General features: G+C 32.7%; 1 protein-coding gene and 1 long non-coding RNA gene across 6 annotated transcripts; both read left to right on the forward strand.

Moving 5' to 3' along the window:
• The first annotated feature begins 5,253 nt into the window (after positions 1-5,253).
• On the forward strand, positions 5,254-8,267 carry LOC114419262 (nudix hydrolase 17, mitochondrial-like). 2 transcript variants are annotated; one of them, XM_028384899.1, is made up of 6 exons: positions 5,254-5,513; positions 6,104-6,208; positions 6,348-6,453; positions 6,950-7,033; positions 7,159-7,287; positions 7,851-8,267. In XM_028384899.1, exons 1-6 carry the CDS (start codon positions 5,440-5,442, stop codon positions 7,953-7,955), a joined length of 603 nt encoding a protein of 200 aa, XP_028240700.1. In that variant the 5' UTR covers positions 5,254-5,439; the 3' UTR covers positions 7,956-8,267. The 2 variants fall into 2 exon arrangements, with proteins under 2 accessions (XP_028240700.1, XP_028240701.1); XM_028384900.1 differs by lacking the exon at positions 6,104-6,208 and having other exon boundaries at positions 5,264-5,513; positions 7,851-8,152.
• A 3,302-nt stretch (positions 8,268-11,569) lies between these two features.
• On the forward strand, positions 11,570-18,386 carry LOC114419264. Of its 4 annotated transcripts, XR_003668222.1 has the most exons (5): positions 11,570-11,728; positions 11,841-12,160; positions 12,996-13,210; positions 13,831-13,931; positions 18,027-18,386. It is a non-coding gene; the product is annotated as an uncharacterized LOC114419264 (long non-coding RNA). The 4 variants fall into 4 exon arrangements; XR_003668221.1 differs by lacking the exon at positions 18,027-18,386 and having other exon boundaries at positions 13,831-14,436; XR_003668223.1 differs by lacking the exons at positions 13,831-13,931; positions 18,027-18,386 and adding an exon at positions 13,329-13,416.
• Positions 18,387-26,483: the final 8,097 nt, after the last annotated feature.

The following is a 26,483-nucleotide window of genomic DNA, read 5'->3' on the forward strand; positions in this document are numbered from 1 at the left end:
GTCTTATCCTCTTAAAAAGCAAAATCGTTTTATCCTCTTACAAATTCCTTGGCCAAATTACTTGTGATTCAATAAGGAATTATTTGAGTGCTCAAATTGTTCAATCTATCTCTTTCAAGAGAGATTTCTTCTTCTCTTCTTCTTCATTCTGAAAAGGGATTAAGAGACCGAGGGTCTCTTGTTGTGAAAGAATTCTAAACACAAAGGAAGGATTGTCCTTGTGTGTTTAGAACTTGTAAAAGGAATTTACAAGATAGTGGAACTCTCAAGCGGGTTGCTTGGGGACTGAACGTAGGCACAAGGGTGTGGCCGAACCAGTATAAATCTGAGTTTGCACTTTCTCTTCCCTTGAACTCCTTTATTTATTATTGTTTTATATTCATATTCAAATTGTTCTATTTGAATCAACATTTAAGAAATTCATTATTAAGGGAATTTATAACTTGAATAGAAAGTTAAATAGAATTTTTAATTGGGGAAATAATTTGTAATATCTTAATTCAACCCCCCCTTCTTAAGATATCTGAGGCCACTTGTTTAACAGATTGGAGACGCCACTTCAAGGAGAAGATGAGTCAAGAAGAAACTCACCATCATAGGAAGTCATGGATAAGAGCTAGAAGGTAGGAGAAGATGAGTAGAGGAAGAAGGAAAGAAGGAGCACGAAATTTTGTGCCTCAAAAGAGGTCTGAACTTTGAAGTGTAATTCTCAAATGATCAAATTTGAAAAACTGCACACACATGGCCTATATTTATAACCTAAGTGTCACACAAAATTGGAGAAAATTTTGAATTTCTATTCAAATTTCACTTGAATTTGAAATTGAATTTGTGGAGCCATATTTTGGAGACAGAATTTCAATAATTATGATTAGTGAATTTTATATATGGTTCAGCCCACTAATCCAATATCAAGTCCAAGACTCTCCACTAAGTGTGCTTAGGTGTCATGAGGCATGTAAAGCATGAAGGACATGCACAAAGTGTGATTATATGATGTGGCAATGGGGTGTAGCAAGCAAATGCTCACCTCCCCCTCTAAAATTTAATTTGATTGGGCTTCTCCCAATTCAATTAAATTTATTTCCCAACACACACATCAAATATTCACTTAATGCATGTGAAATTATAAAACTACCCCTAATACAAAAACTAGTCTAGGTGTCCTAAAATACGAGGACTGAAAAATCCTACATTTTTAGGGTAGCATACCTACATTATGGAGTCTTAAATATAAGGCCCAAATATAATGAAACCTTAATCTGATATGTATAAAGATAAGTGGACTCATACTTAGTCCATGGGCCCGAAATCTACCTTAAGGCTCATGAAAACCCTAGGACTTTCTCTTACATCTCTGGCCCAATCTTCTTGAAGTCTTCTATCCAATGTCCTTGAGGGGTAGGATTGCATCTGACTTACATCTATGTGTGATATTGTAAGGGGCAGACCCAACATTTGATGTTAGGGGTAGGGGGACAATAACTTGTAACAAATGTATACAAATAATTTTTTTATAAAGCATTCAAAATTTTAATTACATTAGTAATTTTTCAAAAACATTAATTGAAAATATATTTAAAAAGAAGATAATTCAAGATTACAAATGTTGATTATCGATTTCACTTGTCATGAAATTAAGAACTTTCATTAATTTATAATTAATTTTAGTATCTACACCCTTTAATCATAATTTAGGAAAATGTCTCATTATGTTATAAAAATGGATTTGTTACTCACTATACAATAGTAGCCTAGGGTCATCTAAAAAGAATTTACTCTGATACTATATTATGACAAAAACCACAAATTACAGAAAAATCTTAATGAATCTATGGTACAAGGTAAAGATCGTCGTAGGGTCCTTACGTAAGGACCATCGTAGAAGGCGTGCCTTTTAAGACGGTTCTAAAAGAAACACCGTCTTGGAAAAATTGACGTTTCTACGACAGTTTTTGGCACAACCGTCATTGATAGCTTTGACTTTCAATGACATAGATTATAAAGACGGTTCGTAACTGTCGTTGAAAGATTTTATTAACTGTCGTTAATTGCATTTTTTGTAGTAGTGAAAGGAAATTGAGAAAAATAGTTGTTAGTCTATCTCAAATATCAAATTGTTTATAATGTATCCAATAAAAGAAAATCCTTATATAATGTTATAATTTATCTTACCTCATTAGCAAAGATTATTAAATTATATTTAATTCTCAAATCATTTTCAACAAATTAATATAAAAAGAGGGCAAATAATGTTTATAAATTTAATTATTTATAATATTTAAAATAGTAATAATGGATGATAAAAAAATACTATTAAAAAGAAAAATAAATTATACTCAAATATTTTAACAAATAGAGGAAGAATATAATTTTTTCCCGTAATATAAAGACTATAAAAGAGAAATTAATTAAATATCTATAAAATAATAAAGAATGACATTATTTTCATGAGATAAATAAAATGTTTTATAAAAAATAAGAAAGAGATAAGTAATACTTAAATATTATTATCTAATTCTAAAATAGAAATAGTTATTCTAATTAATAATTTTTCTTTTAATAGGTTCATATTAATATATATATATATATATATATATATATATATATATATATATATATATATATATATATATATATATATATATATATATATATATATATATATATAAACTTGAAAAGAAAAAAAAAATTGGGGGGAGGGGGAAGGCCCCAACGCATAAGGTAAGTCTACCTTTGGATGATACAGATAAGTCTTTTAGAACAGTGTGAAAATGCGTTTCAAGGAAATAATTGTTCGTGATCTCGAATACCATTTCTAACATAACTAGAGCCTGTCATTTTTTCTCCTTTAAAGGATAAATCAGAGTTGTTTTTTAATTAAAAAATAGAGCTTAATTCATCAGCAATTTAATTTGCATGATAAATACTTACATAATACACTTAATTATATAGATTTCGTATGTGAAACTCCAATTTTTATCGGAGCACAACACAAAAACACATAAGGAACTATGCAACTTTTGTTCTTATAAAAAATATAGTTTTTCAATGAAAATTTTTAGAATTTTTTCAAAAAGTCCTTTTTAATTTTAAGAACTTTTAAATTATATTTCTCTATTTCTTAATTCATTTTAAACTTCAAGACCCAAGAGTAATTTATTTAAATAAAATAACTAAAACAATTTCTAATTATGAAAAGTTGCAGAACTATCAAACAGTTTTATCTTTAAATTTTAGGGTCTTGCTACAAGTATTGGTCAGTAATTAAATTAATACATTTTTTTTATTAAACATCACATTGACATGGATGAAAATCATATGGAACACAATCAATATACCTTTTTTAGTACTCTTTCTATTTTAAATTGATTGACACATTAAATTTTTTTTTCATACAAGTGAATAAAAAAATAATTGGATATAAGCGATTAATGTATTGAAATTAAGGTTAAATTATTCGATTAGTAGTTGAGTTTAATCATTGGTAAAAATAATTTTTTTTTATCAAATTTTACTTACCTTGGAACTGAACTTTAGATTTGTCATGATGTATTTTCCGTAATAATCAAAGAATTAAAACAAAAGAATTCCACTAAACAATAGTAGTTATTAGGAGGTAATTTTGCTAAAATATTTTTACTCTCTTAATTTTTATTAGAAGAGGGATCAACTTACTTTAAAATAACCCTTTTAATATTACTCCTCATTTCCACCATTATTTAAGAAAATAATATTTATTAAGAACAAAATTGAAATAGATTTAAATTCAAATGAGTAAAAAAAAAAACACTTTTGATAACATTTTCGTAAATTTAAACAATTACTATTTTTAAAGTTGAATATAGTGCATTGGAAAAACAAAATGTGATAAAAATAGGTTTGCAATAAAGTGAAAATTAAAGAAATTTGGTTAATTAAGATAAAAATAGATAAATAAATAAAAATAGATAAGTATCTCCTTCTCCTATTTCTATGATACTAAACGCACTCAATTTTGTCCATCACACCCTTTTTCCACTCCGTTCCCTTGTAAAAGTAATTTTTACATTTCAACAACAAAAAAAAGTTTCCCACTACGTACCTTGAAATTACCACAATGACAAAGGGGGCAATATTTATTTTATGGTATAACATTACATTTTCAGAAATCACATTCTTAGAAATATACCTCATAAATATTATTGTCATGAATTTTGGTTGGTAGTATTTAGTAATTTTTAAAAAATATTTAATCATTTTTTATAAAAAATGCAAGTGAGAAAAATGTAAATAATGAAGTGGAATAAGATGGTTATCCTAGAAAATAACTTTCATTCTTGTGAAAATCTAAGATATTGGCCTTTTATCATGGGAATATGAAGCTCAACAAATATGAAGATGATGTATTTTTGGAAATCAAGAATTTCTGGAAATGTTTTTCTAAAACTTGTATTGAATGTAGAAACATGATATTTCCAACCTCACTTTTATAAAAAATTCTTTAAGAGATAATCTTATTGCTTCCGTTATCAAAAGGAGAAAAAAAAATCAACCCTGACCTAAATAAGAAATATTTCACATATATATTATTTACGTCAAGGTTGATTTTTTTTTTCTCTTTTTTATAACGGAAACATGGATTTTCACAAAAGTAAGGTTGGAAATATCATGTTTCCACATTTAATACAAATTTTAGAAAAATATTTCCAAAAATTCTTGATTCCCGAAAATATAACATATATATATATATATGAGATATTTCTTATTTAGGTCGGGATTGATTCTTTTTTCTCCTTTTGATAACGGAAGCAATAAGGTTATCTCCGGAAAACAAATGTGCACCCTCCCAAAATTATAACATGGAATTAATCAGATCTTCTAGACCGGAACCGGATAAGTATGAAACGCACAAACCAGCAACATGACATGACGCATTCTAAAAAGTCAACTAACCCATTCTGACTCTCTCTCTCTCTCTAATCCTAATAAATTGACTAGGTAGCTAAGAATTCAATCACATTCTTCTTCGGCAAGCTGATTGACTCGGCAAATTAAGCAACAAATCCAACACCGAATAATAAATAGCCAATTGGCGAAACCTCATCGAAGCCTCAACCTTATATAATACTAATATCTCTCTATTATCATTTACTATTTTCTATATTCATATTATATTTTTCTTTTTCTACGTCCACACTGATCCATCGAGCAATATGCGACAACTACGCGCTTTATAAACGATTCCACAAAGCAGCCTTTCCTATATATAAACCCTTTATTCGTCCTATTGCTTCTCCAAGTTCCAACTTAACACATACATATATCATACATATACTTAGTTAAAAAAAGTTCTAGCTATCGTATTACTATATATAATTAATAGGTCCTCTCTTTTGATTTTTGTTTAAGATTTCTGAAAGTGCAAATATTGAAGTTAAGTGTTTGAGAAGGATATATATGGCTTGTTTGATGTCTCGAACGGGAAGGGAGATGCAGAGATACAACAGTAGTGGTGGCCGCCAAGTTGTGGGGTGAGTTCATTTCATGGATATTTGTTTCTTAATTATTTGGGTTTGATTCTGATTGTTTTGTAGTTACACTTCATTTCAAGTTGGCATGTGTGTGGTTGGTAGTTCAATTTTCTGAAGCTCTTCTTTTCCTCCCGAAAAGGAAAAGTGGAGCGAAACATAATTTTATATAAGTTCTTATAAAAGTAAAACTAGTGTTTTTTTCATGAATAAAATCTATAACAAAAAATAGAGCTTTTCTAAAAGTTTAGAGTTCTAATTTTTGGACATATATGCATAATGTAAACATCCCAATGATACTCTTATTTCTTTTTATTGACCTCTTCATTTTATCATATGATATCATACTTATGGTAACAAAAAAACAAATCATATATATATTACTTATCATCACATCTACATCTTTCTCTCTTTTATCTTTTTCTCTATCCGGGTAATTACTATTATGTTGTATATCCATGGAGAAACTTCAATTTTTAATTAGGGAAGAGAAGCTCAAAACAAGTTATATCCAATGCTAGCTAAAGTCTGCCAAATGTTCAGTATATTTTTGTGTGCTTATATGGGCCATTATTGAATTATTTGGTGTCTAGTGACAGTGGCACTCGAGCTTTCTCAATGGCTGCACTTTCGGATAAACTTGCTTTCTGTTTGGTGTCTGCCTGTCTGGTGACAGTTGCACCCAAGCTTTTCCAATGGTTACATTTTTGGATAAATTTACTTTGTTTGTTGGTTTTTTCCTTTTTTATATCCCCAGCTCAGTCCCTCCTTTATTGCGTTATTATAATTGCTTTTGGCCTTCATTTGACTCATTCATTCCAATGTCTGATTGTGCAGGTGCATACCTTACAGATATAAAGAAGATAATGATGGCAATGTGAGCAATGAATTGGAGGTGCTTGTGGTTAGTTCACAAAAGGGTCAAGCATTAATGTTCCCAAAGGTACATTTGTCGTTTCTATAATGAATATCCAACTCCATTTCTGAAGAAAAAATGACTAAATTTAATTAATCTCTGAAGAGAAAAATTAAAATTAAGATTATAAATGTAGCACATTTTAGCTAATATTAGAGAGGGCTATAATGATTTTTTAAAGATTAGATTGACGACACGGATTCATTTTTTTGGACTAAATATGTACCAAAAAATAGAACAAGCAAAAATGATTAAGGTTATGTTTTGATAAAAGTTTGAAATGTTTTTAGGAATTCTACTGTTATTTTTAAAATAAAAGTACTTTCAAGCTCTCTTAATTAACTGATATCTAAACATATAAATGATTGAAGTGTCTTACGAAATGGGTAGGGTGATTTTATTTTTTTTATATGGATCTATAGTATAAATTAAAAAAGTCTCTCTTTGACCTCATCGTGATTCACACACACACACACATATATATATATATATATAACATTAACATCTTATTTGTCTATTTCAGGGAGGGTGGGAACTCGATGAATCTGTAGAAGAAGCAGCTTCCAGGGAGTCCCTCGAAGAAGCAGGAGTTACAGGAATAGTTCAGGTACCTTTTTAATACATTAGGCACTTAATTTTGGCTTAAATTCAATTCTCTCTTGCTAGCTAGTTCTTTCTTCTATGTATTACTGTCAAACAAAACTGAAAATTTGGTTTTATTTCATATGGCAGCATGAATTGGGCCAATGGAGCTTCATTAGTAAAAGACTTGGAACATACTATGAAGGGCACATGTTTCCTTTGCTTGTCAAAGAACAACTTGACTTGTGGCCTGAGAAAGATCTAAGGAGAAGAATATGGGTACGTATATGTCCAAGAGTTATTAATAATAACGTGTGACAATACTTAATTAGTTCATTTCACTTTCAGAGAATACTTGTTAATATACGCATGATTGTTGTACCATTTTCTAAAATGTTAACTAATTTACTTTCCTTGTAACCATGTGTCACTTTCTAAAATGTGTATTAACTTAATGAAATAATAAATAATAAAGAATGTATTTGTATTAGAAAATTTTTGTAATTATCAGCTTTGTTCTTTCAAAAACGCAAGCATGATCGTGATAGGAATAATGGAACATCTAGAACAAAACTTATGACTTTAAAGTTTAAACTGTAGTTGAGAGGTTGCGGTTGTACTACGTAAGTGTTGCACCAAATTACAAAAATTGTGAACAATATATGTGACTGGTTCAAACATAATTAAGAATGAGATGACCTCAACAACATTTATGGTTGTGATTGCAGTTAAAGACTGCAGCTTGTTTTTTATGTGGAAAAATGAAACGCATAATGTTAATAAATATAATTCAATTACAGTTACGAATTTTACTAATTCTCTTTTGTGATCACTTTATGAAGATGAGTATTAATGAAGCCCGGGAAGTTTGTCAGCATTGGTGGATGAAGGAAGCATTAGACATTCTCGTTGAACGGCTCACTTTACAGAAAAATAGGAACATATAGAGCTAATTATTGTTTGCAACTTTTTTTAGATAGAAAATTGCCCATGTTTCTCATATAGTTCAAATACGCACATGTTGAAGTAGTTAATTTTTTTTTCCTTAGGTCATTTTCACACCTGGTAATTGAGAGATTAATATCTCTAAAATATATAAAGTGTTAAAGCGGGATTTTTTTTTCTAGTGAATTTTACACACACATATATGTATCATGAGATCAAACCCAAGACTAAGGAATCCAAAGTGGTTTCACTTAGACAACCATGTTCTTTGTATGTGTGTTTTGGAAACTGAAAATAAACTTCTTATTTATAAATACGTTTTAAGTCTTAGTTATGTGTTATATATATATATATATATATATATATATATATATATCATTATAGACTATGAAGTTTTTCAACGCTAAACTAACTCACCTTTGCCGCCAACCAGCTCATGCAATGATTGATGAAGCACGAAATTGTCAAATTATTCAAACCCTCGTTACTTATTATATATGTCAACGGTTATGTCAATATATTATACTATCCAACACACCAACTATTTGAATAAATTGATATTTTGTCCGTAAAGATTGATTAAATTTATTAAGGTCCACCAAGATGAGCTAATTAATGTGGATCTCTCTCTCTATATAGGGTGGGTATCCGGATCGATGCGGTTTGTTTAAGGTCTGGCCCGTGAAATTCACGTTTTAAGTGAACTAGGTAAATCCGTTTCGCAAATTAAATGGACTTTTCTTAAGGTCTGTATTCGGTCTGCTAAGCCTACGGATAAACGGATCGGACCAATTTGTGAGTTTAATTAATAATTTTTTAATATATATATATATATATTTGGTTGTTTGACACGACCACAAACAAGAGAGAGGCACAACACGGTGGGAGGCGCAACATGCAACAAAGAGGTGGGATACATAGAGAGGGGTGGCGCATGAGTCGAGGAGGAGGAAGTGACCTTCTTGCGGGTGTTTGGCCGAGGTCAAGGAAGCGCAGTGGGGTATAGGTTGGGGTAGGGAGTTCGTGCGTGAACCGAGTAAGAGAAAGTGATGTCGTGGATCTCGCAACGGAGTAAAGGTCGAGGAATTAGAGATGTGCAATGGAGTGAGGGTAAGGGAAGGAGACGCACGGCAGAGTGAGGGTTTGAAAGGGAAGACTTTGAAGTCTAAAGTCTCAACTCTCAACTCAAATATTCAATCTGTTTAATTTTTATTTTAAAATTAATTTTATCTTATACGGGATACGTACCAATGAGTCCAGGGATAAAATCCGTTAAGTCTGCGGACTTAACGGACCAGGCTCAAGTATTATTTATAATTATATGGGTTTGTAAAAAATGTTTGTAATTCGCCCGGTTTACGGGCTTAACGGACCAGCCCGCATAAACTTATTGGACCAGCCCGTGGACCTGAACCTATATACGCCTACCCCTATATATGTATCTATCTGTTTAAAGGAAGTATTTTGTTGTTTAGATGAGCATGTTAAAGCTAATTTGAACCCATATACTAGTAAGTTATCTAGTTGTTTTTCTCTCCATAATTGAAATTGAAGTTTATGACAATATCACTTTCTGAAAGTTAGAGAAATGTAGGTAATAATAGCTATTTTTATATTGATTTACTATTAAAATCAGTCTTTAAACTAAACACATTATCAAATTTCCATTAAAGAAAAGTAGGTTGTTTGTTTTTAGTTACATGAGAGAAAGAAGAAAAAAGGAAAACAACCAAAACAAACTTAAACATGGAAAATTTTGATCCTTTTAAACTAGTAGGAGGCTCGTTGAAAACTACCATCAGATAACTAGATGATGCTCCAAGCTTGGCAAGAACATCAACACTTTGGTTCCCCTTTGATAATGTGCATTAAATTACACTCCCAATCCTTAGCCAATAGATTTCGAATGAATTGAACCTTATTGAAATAATGGTGAGTAGAAAGAAACCCATGCCTCATCAAATAAATAGTTGTAGATGAGTTAGATCGAGTAGCAAAGAGCCTTATTGCTTAAGTCTCAACATAACTGCAATCCATGCAACAAAGCAAGAATCTTTGCATGGAGAATATCCATAATGACATTTTTCTCATAAAATCCAAACAAAACATTATTGTTCCAATCCCGACAGAGCCCACCAAAACCTACTTATCTAGGATTCCCAAGAACACTGCCATCCACGTTTAGGGATCACACCATCAGGGGGGGTGAGACCACAAGGCAAGCCTTTGGAGATAAGTTCTAGAGGTTATCATGGAGTTGAAAGCCTCAACAGTATGTTTGACTAAACTCCAAACCTTCATTGACAACTCCAAAATTGGAGTTTCCTTCATATAAAAAATGAGCCTATTGTGGGTACATCAGACAAACCACAAACCAATAAGAATGACCACCCCATGATTTCCAAATCAACACTTTAATACAAAGAAGCAAGTTATTATCAGAGTTAGGAGCCTGCAGAGAATCAATCTCACAAAAAATCTAGAGGTCCGTTACCAATTTTAAGAATAAAACCTACGAAATAGATTTCAAAACCAAAACCTCCCAACACCATCCTTTTTAAAAAGATGTCCATCCTTCAAGTAGTTAATGCTAATCAAAGAACTCCATATTTGATTAGGCAGATATAAAAAATCCCAAATCAACTTATCCAAAAAGGAAGTATTTTGTTGTCTTGTTGTTCAACTCCCAATTCTCCCCATTTCTTGGGTTTTTTCACCTTCTTCCAACCCACCATGCGAAGCCCATTATCATTCGAGCCTTTCCAAATAAAGGACCGAATAGACACATCAGTATACTCACAAATATATGGGGATGCCACTGAATTTGCATGTCATAAGATGATAAAGAAGCAATGACCAAGTTAGCTAATGTTAATCTACCTGGTTTGTTGAGCAGTTTACTTTCCAAACTTACCATTAACTTTCTTAACTAAAGCAAATTTGAGGTACACTATATCTATATCATGTTTCAACTTTTGAGAAAATCCCTTGGTGGCCATAATTCTAGATTTTGAAGGCTAACTTTCATACTTGATAAAGTTAAAAAATAAGCCAAAACATTAGCTACAACCCTCGCCTGGGAGATATCTATCTTCATAAAAAGGAGGGCATCGTCCGCAAAAAATAGATGACTCAAGACCAGTCTTCTTTTAGTAATTTGAAGTAGTTTCCAACGACCTGTAGCAACCTCTTGATTGATAATTGAGCCTCTCCATATAAAAGATAAACAAGTAAGGGGATAGGGGGCGGTTGCCTTGCCTAAGAACTCTAATGGGATTGAAACTCTCAGTCCTACCACCATTCCAAAAGAAGAGGTATACTCGTAGAGGAGATACCACACATGATAAATGGTGTAATGGCCTTGGAAAATTGAAACAATCTAATAGTCTGTTTCAAAAAATTCCAATCCCACCGTCACTACTAGAAAAACTGCTTTTCACGTCGCAATATCTACATCGGTTATAAAAAAAACTGATGTACTAAATGGCGCGGTGGCATTTTCATAATAAATGCCAACTATATTATGCTGTTAACAACGGTTTTTTATAAACCGCCTTTGATGTTAATTTTTAATTATTTTATTCATTTCTATGCGAACCTTCTCATTCTCAAGGTCTTTTCATTTCTCGCTGACTCTCTTACTACCTTCTTTTTTCCTAGCCTAATCTGTTTTCCCTTTGCAGCTTCGAAAGCAGTTTCCTCTCACTTCGCAGAATGTTCTGGAAGCCGCCTCTCCTCTCAGGCCTTCTGCCACTCTGTCTTCTGATTCCTACAGGTCCTTCCTTCCTTCCTTCTTATTTCTTTTCTTTTTATTTTATTTAGTTTCTTGTTTTTTTATGCTTCCGTTGTTTGATTGTAATAATGACTTGGAAACTGGAATGAAACAGTGAGACGATTGAATTAGCTGAAATGCACACGAGAGCAGATAGTGTCGTAGCTTTTTCACCAATCTCAACCTTGTAAGTTTAGGGTTTTTCACAAATTGAGCTTTCACTCCATTTTCGTTCCCAAATACTATCTCCAAATTTTGATTTTACCATCGATATACGACACAACATCGCAATTTCTCGCGGGTCGTTTTGATAACTGGCGAAACCGCACGATACCGACAGTGTCCTGCAGTAATACGACACATTTGTTGTTTGATCATGTTAGCCAAGAGATTAAGCTCTTTCTTCAAACTCTCCCCAAAACCTCAGATTTCCACGTCAGCTCTCTGTTAGCTTCTTCTATTTCCTTGTTTCCTTTGTCACCTTTTATTTGGATTTACTTGTTGTTGCTTGGTACTCGTAAATTCGTTCGGCGGTTTCAAAATTTGTAACTTCTTTGAGTTCTGTGTTTCTATTAGAGGCCAATTTATAAAGTATATGTATGTGAAAATTGTGGATTTTGAGTGTACTCATTGACTCATTTGTGCCCTCAATTTTTCACGCTTCAAAATTTCAGGCATCATATTCTTTAACCCAAATTAGGAATTTTACATTTTGCATCACGCTAGTTGAGGTCCCTGAATTCAGAATATAGTGAGATGAGTCCTAACACAAAGGAAGTAAAATACTACTTGTGCAAGTTTTGGTTTCAGTTTGGTCTGTTAAATTTAAAAAGTTTTATCTTGGTTCCGTAAAATATCTTGTCAGACCAAAATGGTCCTTTTGTCTATTTTTTGCACTAACAATGTTAATTTTAATTGACATGGCAAATACCCATCTGAAATGACATCCCCCTAGTTTCCCATGTATATGTCATCAAGTTGACCAAATTAGTGAGTTAAATTGATGGAAGAACCACTTAGCTTATCTACTAATTTAAGAAACCAAAGTGAAAATTTTTAAACTTATAAAACTACACGGAAACGAGATTTAGATGAGGGACAGAGTTATATTTTAGCCAAAGTAATACTCTTTTTTTTTCCAGCTGATTTTCTTTTTTTGTAAGTGAAAAACATGAACTACTTGTTATTGTTACTTTGTTCAAATCAAGATCATAGTATGAACTGTAATATGCCAATATGGTGCTTGATTGTGAATTTTAAGCTCTTGCAGTTCCATGAAGAAAGTGGATGAAGAGACTGGCAAATACTATGGTAGAAAGGCCGTGTCATTTGTCTTGAAGAGACAACCTTGGGTTTGGGCTTCAACCCACTGATTATATGTATATCATGAAATGCACACGAGGTGGATCCTTTTCCAAAGGTGAACTGCAGCGTTTTGGGAACATCGAGTTGAACCCCTCCGTTGGAGTTTTAAACTATGGCCAGGTTGAGGCATATTGAGCTCTTAATTTTTCATTGTTCAGTTTGTTGAATTGCTTTTGACCTGAATAGTACAATGCTTGATATTTGAGTTTGTTTAAGGGAGCTGTGTTTAGTACTACAGGGGATTGAGCATATGAATATGATGATGAAGATGCGGAATATTTCTCTCATTTTTTGTTCCAATTTTGGTACAATTTTGGTACAATTTTTTATTCTGCATATATTTATTTCTTTCATTTTCTTATATTTTAACAAAAATAAAAATAAGGGATCAAAATTGTGGATTAAGAATTTTAGGAGAACAAAATTGTAATTTAGTTTAATTAATTTAATATTAAATTTTTAAAGATTAAATGATGCCGTTGGTATTTTCAGAAAAGTAAATTGGATATTTACGCACACATGTAATGCAGTGACTAATTGTCCTGCACCTTCCCTCACTGAGATTTCTATATAAAAATATATCATTCATTTTAGTGTAGATTAAACATAAAACATCGACATTTGTTCTTCTCGGTTACATATCAATGTGGTTACATATTAATGATATTGATTAAAAGAATTTAATACATTTTATTATTTGCTTTATAGGCTTTATTTGTTTTCACTTTTGTACTTTCCAGTGAAGGACTTGGGGAGGCCTATGATGGAAATATTGTATTTGCAAGTGACTTGGAAACTTTTGGTGGTGGGCATAATGACCCAATCAGTGTGGCTTTGGGAGGTATGCTCCCTTTTTACATCAATATTATGATGGTTGATGAAAGGTTTTATGTTCCTCCTGGTAGTTGATTATGTTTCCATTTTTAGCACCCAGATGAGCTGTCAATCATAAAATCAATGACTTTTAATGACATTTTTAATTTTTTATGTGATTGCTTGTGATTATTTTAAGTACTATCTAGACTTGCCAATAGCGACCTATAGCTGCATAGTAGTTTGTAACTTCCCCTGGCCGCTATATGCACTGCCATGGTGTTGCACTTCACTCTAGTGGCATTCTGCGGCACTATAGCATCCTTAATAATTATAATAGCTAGATCTTTAAAGTTAAATTTGATTGAAGAATAGCACTAAGAATACTACTTATTTGCAAATAAGTTTTAAGTCTCTGCAATCATTCATAATAATTCGTCGAATCTTAATGTAATTTCCATCATGTGATATTATGAATCAAGCAATGTAATTAGTCACGTGCAGATAAATACATTTCTAGATATATAAAATTACATTTTAAAAATATTATACTTGAGCTTTTTTATAGTAATTAATGAACAAAAATTAGATATAGTTATTAGATAATTTTTTATATTGTTATTTAATTAAAATTAAAACTTTACTTTGATGATTTATGGAATTTATCCTTATTAAATTTGTTAACCACTTACCATCATAGTGGCAAATACCTTCAAAGATGAATGGCCAGAATTCCTCTAACTACTTATTATTATTAGATTTTTTTCAATTCGGTACTTTCTTAAGGCAGAGGGCTTAAATTAATTGGCAAATTTTCAAATCTAACTCCTAGTTTTTGTTAAATTATCCTCACGTTTCAACTTTCAACTCCAAGTTTATATTCTTTCTGTTATCAACTTTCAACTCCAATAGAAATGGGAGTCAATAAGTCAGTTCTGAACCCACAATAAGCTTTATTAAATAGCCACCACAAGCTATTCACCTTTTCGTTAAGTATTTTAAGTTTAATTTAATTTTATAACAATAATCAATCTTATATTATAAATTAGAATACAAAATTTAGAGAGTAAATATTTAATTTCATACATTAAACAACACGTTAGATTATATTTGCATATTAGCAGGAGTTGAATATAGTGAAAGTAGTTAATCTTTTAACTATAATGTAGCCAATGTAAGTTGAGGGCAGTGCAGTAACATATCATATAAAATTATATATAACATATTAAATAAAACTAAAAATATTTATTTAATAATTAAATAAATAAAATTTTTCATAATTTTTTTAAGAAATTAAAAACAAAATAAAAAAACAAAATATAAGTAAAGGCCTCTCTGTAGGATGCTTGTGTATATATGAGAAAAAAATTAAAAATATCAATAAAGGAAGTTGCTCTGTATCACTACCTTTCTATTTTTATTTTTACGTGAGTACACCACAGGTGGACCTTATTGAAGCAACAATAATGAGGCAATTGCTCTGTATCACTGCCTGTGTGCAAAGCCTGTTTTTATAAAATATTTGGCTTATTAAAAAAAAATGAGGCAGTGTGCAAAGCCTGTTTAAATTTAGTTCTTGAAATGGACCCATCTTGGACTTATAAATGAACTTGGGTGTGTACGTACAGATTCAATGGTCAAGACTTCTTAAGAAAACTTAGAGGGAAGAGTATCTTGTTTGTGGGGGACATCTTGAGTTTGATAAAAATAATTACAAGTGGTATAATTAATTTTATATCTTTCTTTCAAACACTTAATAAAAATATTGTTAAAAATCTTTAGTAACATTTAAAAAATATTTATAATTTATTGACATTTTATTAATATTGTACATGACTTGATGAATTTTTTTTCTTTAACTAATATTGCTTATTATTCTTCTTATTAGTCTTGCCTATTCCCATGAGTTGTTTGTCAGAATCACCAATCTTCTTTCCTCCATTAATTGTTTCAGCTTGTGACTAAGCAATTATTGAAAACTAAACTTTTTGTAGATTCAGCTTCTTGCCTAACCTGTACATTCAGCTATACTCTGTCCTCATTCCTCAATAGGGATGAGATTCAATATCAAAATTTTTATAGATTTCATGTTTGATTGTGGCTATATTACAATGATTTTGTTGTTTAGAAATTTTTGATACTACTCTCCAATTAAAATTAGAACAAAACCAAAAATACCTAAGAAACTAGATGTATATATTATCTTTGTAGTAGTACATGAATGTTTGTTAATTTTTAAAATAACAATTTACATTAATTTAAACGTTAATTTGAGATTGATATAAAATTATTTTTATATTGTTATTAAATAGATATTAAACTTTTAATAAAAATAATTGAATTTCTCCTTTATTTATTATAAAAATAAAAAAGTAAAAATACTGTGAAAGAAAAATATTTAAGACTCTTTTTAAGAGAGAGAAGACTTGATGAAACAAGAGAGAAATATTTATGTTTATAATTTATATAAGTTTAGATGGAAAAGAGAGAGAAAGATGGATTATATAACATAGTAATGTTACTTAATTAGAATATATATTTTCCCCCTTATCCCAGGGTTATTGTACTGCATTCAAACTTCTATTTATTCATTTTAGATAATGACATAGTAATGTTAGTTAATTAGTCACTGATTGCAGCTATTGTTTGTTAACATAGAGTATCATATTCTTCTATTATATCTTGGCATTTCAAGTACTTTGTTGGAATGCATTATTTGTCAGAGTATATTATAATGCTCTTATTTCATACATATTTTACATAAATGAACTTTGTTTATGGATTCTTATATCATTGTAGCCAAATCTGGCATTGATCCTTCCAACTGTGAAGAACATTATTTTTATATATTATTCTTCTATTATGTCTTGGCATTTCAAGTACTTTGTTGGAATGCATTATTTGTCAGAGTATATTATAATGCTCTTATTTCATACATATTTTACATAAATGAACTTTGTTTATGGATTCTTATATCATTGTAGCCAAATCTGGCATTGATCCCTCCAACTGTGAAGAACATTATTTTTATATATTATAATTTTAGCTGCTTAATACTCCCACTTGCTTGGATATGACCTATGTCTCATAAGGAAAAAAAATAATTAAATGAGTACTTAATTTTTATACGGTTAAGAAAAAGAGTAAAAAAATATATAAAACATTTGGTGTTAAGAAGCATCAATTCTAAAATTGCTTTTCAAAGACGGTTATTTACTAATAACCGTCTTTGAATGTCAAAGAAGAAGCAGCATTCAAAGGCGGTTATTAGCTAATAACCGTCTTTGAATGTCAAAGAAGAAGCATCATTCAAAGACGGTTATTAGTTAAAAACCGTCTTTGAATGTCAACGCAGACATAACATTCAAAGGCAGTTATTATCTAATAACCGTCTTTGAATGTCAACGCAGACATAGCATTCAAAGACGGTTATTAGCTAATAACCGTCTTTGAATGATTCTTACTTTCAAAGACGGTTTTTAAAATAACCGTCGTAAAAAACAATTTGGTTTTAACGACGTTATAGACAACGACGGTTTAGAACCGTCGTTAAAAGCACTTATTAACCGTCGTAAAAAGCCCTTTTTCTAGTAGTGCATGTTATAGGCCTTCTCCAAGTCCAGCTCGAGGATCAATTTCCCTTGCTTCTTCTTTGTCTTCTTCATATGGTTCATAACTTCCTAAAACTTATAGCATAACTTCCTAAAAACTTATAGCATAATTTTTTAAAAACTTATAGCCGAGGTTTGTTATAAACTCCATGGCTATCCATATCCACCTAAGTGAAACATGGGTCCCTCTGCTCACCATGCCAAACATACACCTTTATTCAACCACTAGTGTCGGATAATGGACTTAGGAGCAACCCATCACATCACCAATCATCTTGATAACCTCCACCTCACACAAACATATCATGGCAATGATCACCTCTTTGTTGGTGATGGATATGCTCTCCCCATCACTTACAATGGTAAATCAACTCTTAAAACTCACACATAAACTTTCACTCCCAAAAATTTTATATGTACCCATTGTTTCCAAAAATTTATTATTTTTTTCATTATTATGTAAAACTAATCATGTCTCTATTGAATTTTTATCTAATCATTTTTTGGTGAAGGATCTGAAGACAAGGGTTTCAATACTCAAAGGGCCGCAAAGGGATGGCCATTACCACATGCCCCATCCAACCAATGCACCAACAACATACATCACGACCTCACTACCTCATAAATTAATCATGGCATCACATCTTGGGGCATCCATCTTAGTATATTCTAAGACATCTAGCTTTTCATCATCAAAAAAGGTTGAGCACCACCACACCTTGCATCTCGTGTAGTAGTGTAAATAGTCACAAATTGCCATTCTCTTTATCTAGTATTATCTAGTTTTAGTTGATCATATCTGATGCAATCCTACCCCGCAAGGGCATTGGATAGAAAAACTCCAAGTAGATTGGGCCAGAGATGCAAGAGAAGACCCTAGGGTTCTTATGAGCCTTAGGGTAGATTTCAGGCCCATGGGCTAAGTACGAGTCCGCTTATCTTTGTAAATATTAGATTAAGGTTTCATTATTTTTGGGCCTTGTATTTAGGGCTCCATAATGTAGGTAGGGTACCCTAGAAATATAGGATTTTTCAGCCCTTGTATTTTAGGGCACCTAGACTAGTTTTTGTATTAGGGGTAGTTTTGTAATTTCACATGCTCTAAGTGGATATTTGATGTGTGTGGTTGGAAATAAATTTAATTGAATTGGTAGAAGCCCAAATCAATTAAATTTTAGAGGGGGAGGTGAGCATTTGCTTACTACACCCCATTGCCACATCATATAGTCACACTTTGTGCATGTTCTTCACGCTTTTCATGCCTCATGACACCTAAGCACACTTAGTGGAGAATCTTGGAATTGATCTTGGATTAGTGGGCTGAACCATAACTAAAATTCACTAATCATAATTAGTGAAATTTTGGCTCCAAAGTTTGGCTCCACAAATTCAATTTCAAATTCAAGTGAAATTTGAATTTCCCTCCAATTTTTTGTGACACTTAGGCTATAAATAGAGGTCATGTGTGTGCATTTTTTTCAACTTTGATCATTTGAATATTAAAATTCAGATTTCAGAGCTCATTTAGAGCACAAAATTTCGTGCTCTTCTCTTCCTCTCCCTTCATTCATCTCCTTCTTCCTCCAAGCTCTTATCCATGGCCTCCTATGGTGGTGAGCTTCTTCTAGACTCATCTTCTCCTTGAAGTTGCGTCTCCTCTCTCTCTTCCTTTCTTCATTCCGCTGCCATTCATCTTCCAAGAAGCAAAGGAATCCATTGATGAAGAAGATCCTAGGCCTACAAGCTCCAATGGAGCTTGCATCAATATCTCAAAATATATTTAGTTGTATCCAATCAATAATAAATCAAATGTCTTTTCCATTTTTCAAAAATTCAAACCTCTTGATGAAAAGAGGTATCCTTGAGTGTTTTGACATGGCAGATTCCAAACCATCTTCCACACCCTATCCACAACACCAAGTCTCAAGTTACATAATGGAACACCAACCATCGATGCAACCCAATATCATCAAATTATTGAGGCTTTACAATACTTAAATCTCATTTGACCTAATCTCTCCTTTGCCGTTAATAAACTCGCCTAGTTCATGCACAAACCAACCAACCTTCTTCTCCAACACCTTAAAAGGCTTCTCTGATACCTCAAATCAACCATCAACCTTGACATCATCATTAAGAAACCCATCTCACTAAAATTGATTGCCTATACCAATGCAGATGAGCGGGGGGGGGGGGGGGTAATGCAAATGATAGAACCCCAATCTCAGCTTACATTGTTTTCTTTGGAGGTAACACTATCTCTTAGCTTTCCAGGAAACAATGCATCATTGGTCGATCATCAACATAAGTTGAATTTAGAGTTGTTGTGACCGCAATAACAAAGGTCATGTGGCTTCACAACATACTCTTAGAGCTCCAAGTGAGACTTAGTTTGTCTCCCATCATTCTATGTGATAATGTCGGTGCCACCTACTTGATGAGCTAAAATCTAGTGTTGCACTCACGAATAAAGCATGTATCCTTGGACTATCATTTTGTGCATGAACAGGTTCAAGCTGGAAAACTCATAGTCTCACATATCTCCACCAAGGATCAAATTGCTGACATCCTGACCAAATCACTATCAGCTGCAAAATTCAAATACTTAACAACACCAATATGCACATTGTCAAGGGCAACTACATCTTGCAGAGCGTATCAATGCATATAAACAATTTGAATTTATTTGAGTTGGAGATAACAATAGATGAATGAAAGTTCAAATGTATTGTAGATAATTAGAAAACATTCTTATTTATTTATCCTAGATGAAACAAATTGCATATTGTTACTAGAATTCAGTTTCATTCTTATGTATATATATGGTCATTAGCAGCACGAATAATATTGAATTGAAATCCTACTTTCTCTCTAAACACTCATAGACCCCACTTTAGTGTGAGTAACAACTTTAATTCTCATCTCACATTCATTGGGTATCTATATATTTATACTCACACTCATTACCCTGCACTTTATTCAACTGAAGGAGGGCCAAGAAACATATAATTCAGTAAACAAAAAATTTTGCATGCATAAAAATAATAATTTTTTTAATATATATTTAATATTTTTTTAAATAAAAAATATATAACTATATATAGTACAAAAATAATATATGAGAAAATAATAAAATAGATAAAATAATAATTTTGGATCATTATATATAGACACATAAACATCACAAATACTCAATTAAAATTTGATATTACTTTGTATATCTCCATGTCATGTTATGCTACCTATCATATATACATTTATCTCTCTTTCTCTTCCTAGGTTTCAAATAGCATGGTGGTATTTAAGCATTGTTTTTCAAATCTGACTTCTTGTGTTCATATAACTCTTTTGATGCTTTTGTATTTGGTGTGGTTGTTTACTTATTTCATGCATGTTTATAAATATTTGTTTATGCACACATGACACGTACACTTTTGCACACACGGTGGAGGTTGATTTGTGGTCATGCTGAGTCTCCGACTCGCTTGATGACAGTGAAGCCTCATCTGAGTTTTTCTCTTTGATGATACGTTGTCACTGGTAGTCCCTAGCACCACAATGTTTTGACATCAAAGTGGATGATATCTCTAGAAACCTGTGAAAGATATGTGCGACCACTTTTGGGAGTAATCACTAAGTAGCAAACCTTTAGTCCCTCCCATTAGGTTCCTAAAATAGGGGCACGGAACAAACACATTATGTTTTTTTCCTTGATATAGCCATGCATATCTTTATGGTGTCATGATTGTGTGCGTCTTTCCTGTGTTTGTCGTGTTGTTATGTCAGTTCGGTATTAATTTATTGCGTCGTCATGTTTCTCTTCGTGCTCTCACGCATGCATACTGTCATACTCTAATTTCATCCGGGGACGATCATTTGCAAACATTTGGATTCTTGCCAACCGAATTGAGCTTCTTAACACCAATTACCACACAATCTGTATGGTTTTTCGACATTTAGGAAAAGAATATGGAAAATTCCCAAAAGGGAGGGCAAAATGGTCATTTGGTGACTTTTTCAGGCCCCTGGCTCATCCAGGCTAGCCTCTGGCTTGCCTGGGCCACTAGAAAGCTTAAGGCTAAAGTAACTGGCTCGCCTGGGCAAGCTGAGGTCACCTGGGCAAGCAAGGTTACTTCTGGAGAAAGCAACCAACTCGCCTTGGTGAGCTGCTGTGCAACCTCCACCCCTCATATGCTCTAAATAGGTGTGAGGGGGCTGAAGGAAAGAGGTCCCATGGTCCAGAGGTCCAGAATTGAGAAGAAAAAAGAGAAAAGAAGAAGAAAAAATGTCGTTGAATCGCGACTGTAATCAATTTCTACATTGTTCTTCGATCGTTCTTCGTTCGTTCTTCATTCTTCATCCAGTTAGTATTTGTTTTTAAGGATTTGAATTTGATTTATGGACCCTTAGGGATCCCCTTTATTGTTTTGTGCATCTTCATCTCCTTCTTCGATCATCGATAATCGATTTTCTTTTGTAAAGTAAGTTTTAACTGATCATTAGCGTCACAAGTTATCTTTAAAAAAAGGAATTGAAGTTTAATAAACAAAAACAAAAATAAAACCAACTCATAAACTTCTTCATTTCATAAAAAAATCAAGAGATCGTTTAAAGGTCCAATGCCTTAACGATTCTCTCCTCTCATAAAAAATCAAGAGGTCGTTTCAAGGTCCAACACCTTAACGATTCTCTCCGCTTTTCAAAGTTTAAAACATCATTTCAAGGTCCAACGCCTTAAACGACTTTTGTTCGGGGCTAAAATCTATCTTTCAAAAAACATAAAATCAATGTAACACACAAAACTTTCAGACTTAAAGAACTACGTAGGTCTTATTTCCTCATCGCACCTGAGGATACGTAAGAGCAAGGGCAACAACCTTGTCGATCCCAAAAAAATAAAAACATAAAAAAGGGAAAATACATAAAAAAAACATAAAAAGGGAAATACATAATTTTGAAGTCATGCACACTCGATTAAAGGTTGTCGTCCCTCGTTACGGGCGCGCGGGGTGCTAATACTTTCCCGTGTGTAAACAACTCCCGAACCCTCATTTTCAAAATCCGCAAACCTTCATCTTTTTGGTTTTTCTAACGTTTTCCTCGAATAAACGGTGGTGGCGACTCCACTCGTTTTCTCCCTTGGAGACGAACACTTTGGCCCATTATTTTGGCCTTTTCGTGCCCTCCCGCCGAAGGGTAGGTTGCATCAGTTGGCGACTCCACTGGTGACTGTGTTAGAGAGTTAGGCCGTTCAGTCAGTGTGCAATGTTTTTATCATGACTTATTCTTTATTTATGTTCCTTTTTCCCTTTTATCTTATTTTTGTCCATATTTGTATATAACCTTTGTTATGTTGTTGTGTTTGGTGCATGATCGTCTATCACTTACATTCATAGTTAGAAATACTTTTTCTACGCACACATGGCACCTACACCACACACACACATTGAGATATTAGGCCCTATACCCGGGTCTATGTGAGCCATAAGGAGTGGAGGTCGATCTATGGTCATGCTAGGTCTCCGACTCGCTTGATGATAGTGAAGCCTTATCTAGAGTTTTCCTCTTTTAGTGGTGCATGGTCGTTGATAGTCCCTATCGCCACAATGTATTACCTAGGAGGATGATATCTCTAGAAGCCAATAAAGTTACTTGAAACCACCCTTTGGAATTATCACTAGAAGTAGGCTTTTGGATCCTTTCCATTAAGCTCCTCAATTAGGGGGCACATAGCAAACTTACTCTGGCATGTTCCTTGATTGCATCATACATCTCTTCATGGCATCATAATGGACATATCATTCCTGCATTCATCCTTTATCATATATGTGTGTTGCATTTTCATAAATCACTGCATTATCATACCCCTTTTATTTAACATGATTTTGTTCTGCCAATTGCATATATTCCATTTCCATTGTTCGCATGTCATGTTCACTAATGCATGATCCTTACATTTTCCTCCGCAAAAAAACAAGAAAGCAAACAAAAACAAAAAAAACAACAAAACAAAAACAAAAACAAAAGAAATAACAAAAAGAAGGTCACAATGAAGCATGAAGGTTCACACCACATTCTTAGTTACATGTGTTGGGTACCATGATGATGGCCATAAACCAACCATGTTGGGGTTATACACCCATCTCTCCTAAAAAAAATGATTGAAAATCATGTGAACGTGGTACCTAATGCATGGTTAACTAGGAAAATGATGGTTCCTAGGGCATCTCATAATTGCATTTGCCATGCATAGCATAAGTATGCCTAAGTCTTTCATCTCTATGAGATGTGGTTGGAGTATTGGCAATCAAAATTGCTATTCCTCGGACTATGGGGTTGAACCAAGCACATGTTTTTAAGGAAAGGTTCATCAAGTCAAGGTCATGCATCAAAGTAACCAGCTTGCAAAGTTGGGGCAGAAGATGGATCAAGTTACATCGTTTCTTTGTCTACTGCCAACACATAATTATGCCAATTTACAAAAAAAAATTGAAAACTGTTGATGTCCATGTGTTATTTCCAGATTCACTTTGACAAGATGTGATGGACCATGTTGTTTTAATCTAAATTGATTCAACCCTATGTCCTTTGTGAAATTTACAATACTTCAACAATGCATCATTCATATTGTAGAAGCAAGCTTCATGATGATGAATCAAGTATGAATCAAGTAGTTTTGATGATGACAAAAAGCCCAAAAGAATGATGTCAAGATTGAGTCAACAAGTTCAAGATCAAGATTGATTTCAAGATTCAAGAAAAGAAATCAAGAAGATTCAAGATTCAAGAGAAGTTGATTTCAAGATTCAAGAAAAGACATCAAGAAGAATCAAGATTCAAGAGAAGATGAATTCACAAGGGAAGTATTGAAAATGATTTCTCAAAAACCAAACATAACACAGTTTTGTTTTACAAAAAGAGTTTTCTCAAATTTTTCTAAGTTACCAGAGTATTTACTCTCTGGTAATCGATTACCAATTTCCTGTAATCGATTACCAGTGATAGAATTTGATTTCAAAAAGTATTTAACTGAATTTGCAACGTTCCAAATGATTTTTAAATGGTGTAATCAATTACAATATATTGATAATCGATTACCAGTGTATCTAAACGTTGAAATTCAAAATCAATTGTGAATGTTAGACAAATGGCCTCAGTTATCATAAGAAGGGGGGGTTGAATTAAGATAACAAGAACTATTCCCCAATTAAAGTTTCACTCTCTCTTTTTAGATTAACAATGCACCCTTAACATGAATTACTCAAAAGACAATTCAAAATAAACTTCTTTCAAGCCAAAGATAAATAGCAATAAATAAAAGAAGTTTAAGGGAAGAAAGAAATGCAAACTTGATTTGTACTGGTTCGGCCACTTCCCGTGCCTACGTCCAGTCCTCAAGCAACCCACTTGAGATTTTTCACTCTCTTTGTAAAACTCCTTTTACAAAGTCTGAACCACACAGGGACAACCCTTCCCTTGTGTTCAGGAATCCTTTACAACAAGAGACCCTCGGTCTCTTAATCCCTTTTTAGAAGTAAGAAGAAGAGAAGAAGAAATCTCTCATGAAAGAGATAGATTGTACAATGAAGATCAATCACAATTCCTTATTGAATATGCATGTGTTTGACCAAAGAATCTTTGAGAGGATAAGGCATTTCTATTCAGAAAAACTCTCTTAATCTTTTGAGAGGATAAAACTTTTTGGGCAATGAAAACTCTCTCTTAATTCGTGTTTCCAAGTCACATATAAATAGACCTTTGATGGCCATTCATAAACCTTTTGAATAGATGTGACTCTTGGAAGTTATTTTATGAAAATCTCCTCTGGTAATCGGTTATAGGATTTATGTAATCGATTACAAGTTTTAAAATTTGAATTAAAACATTTATTAACTGCTAGTAATCGATTACCAATATTCTGTAATTGATTACACAGTCTAAAATTTGAATTCAAATATTTAGTAGCTGTTGTAAACCATTTTTGGCCACTGGTAATCGATTACATCCTCTGGTAATCGATTACCAGAGAGTAAATCTCTTGAAAAACACTTTTTAACTTAAATTACTTGGCCAAACCTTTTGCTATATCAATTAGGAATTCCCTTCCTAAAATACTAGTGATCATCTTGATGTTGTGTCTTGTATTCTTGAATCATTGTCTTGAATTTAAACTTGAAAAGCGCATTTCATCATTTGCATCAAATCATCATGATCATCATCAAAACATCAAAGTCATTTGCTTCTACAATCTCCCCCTTTTTGATGATGACATTTTAAGTCTTGAAATCAAGATACAAGCAAGCAATGTATATGCATAATATATTACGCGTTTACTCCCCCTATGTTTTGGAATTGATGATCACTTGATTTTGAAGCTTTTTCTAAGCTTCTCTACCACCCCATTTTTCTCCCCCTTTGACAACATCAAAAAGCCAAAGTTTGTGGGAATCAATACAGATAAAATAATGAAGTGGACAAAGATCAATTATAGGTTATAACCAACCAAAATTATAAATAAGTCATAACCAAAATATAATCCAAACAGTCATAATTCAAAACCACATAGAATCTAAACATAAAAGACTCAAGTCCAAATACTAAAAGATAAATAAAGTGCAGAAAATGATAACTTAACTACCATAGCCAAAATACAAGGCTTAAAAGAAAATTAGAAACTAAACTCTAAAAAGGTGGAGGTGGTGGTGGAAGGTCGAAGCACTGACGAATATAACCCACATCTTCTTCAAGCTGTGTGAGACAGATATCCATGCCGGCAAAGCGAGTATCCAGAGAATCAAAACATTCGCCAACATAAGTACGAAGACCCCATAATTCGGAAAGAACTTCAGTCATGAGGGCTGAATCATCTCGCTGAGGAGGAGGAGAAAGAGAACGCTCATCTTGAGGAGGAAGTGCATCTTTCTTCAGCCATTGACCATTCCGATCCTTATGGTATCCAAAAGAAGTCA

Source organism: Glycine soja, chromosome 7 (assembly GCF_004193775.1).
Source record: "Glycine soja cultivar W05 chromosome 7, ASM419377v2, whole genome shotgun sequence".
Lineage (NCBI taxonomy): Eukaryota > Viridiplantae > Streptophyta > Magnoliopsida > Fabales > Fabaceae > Glycine > Glycine soja.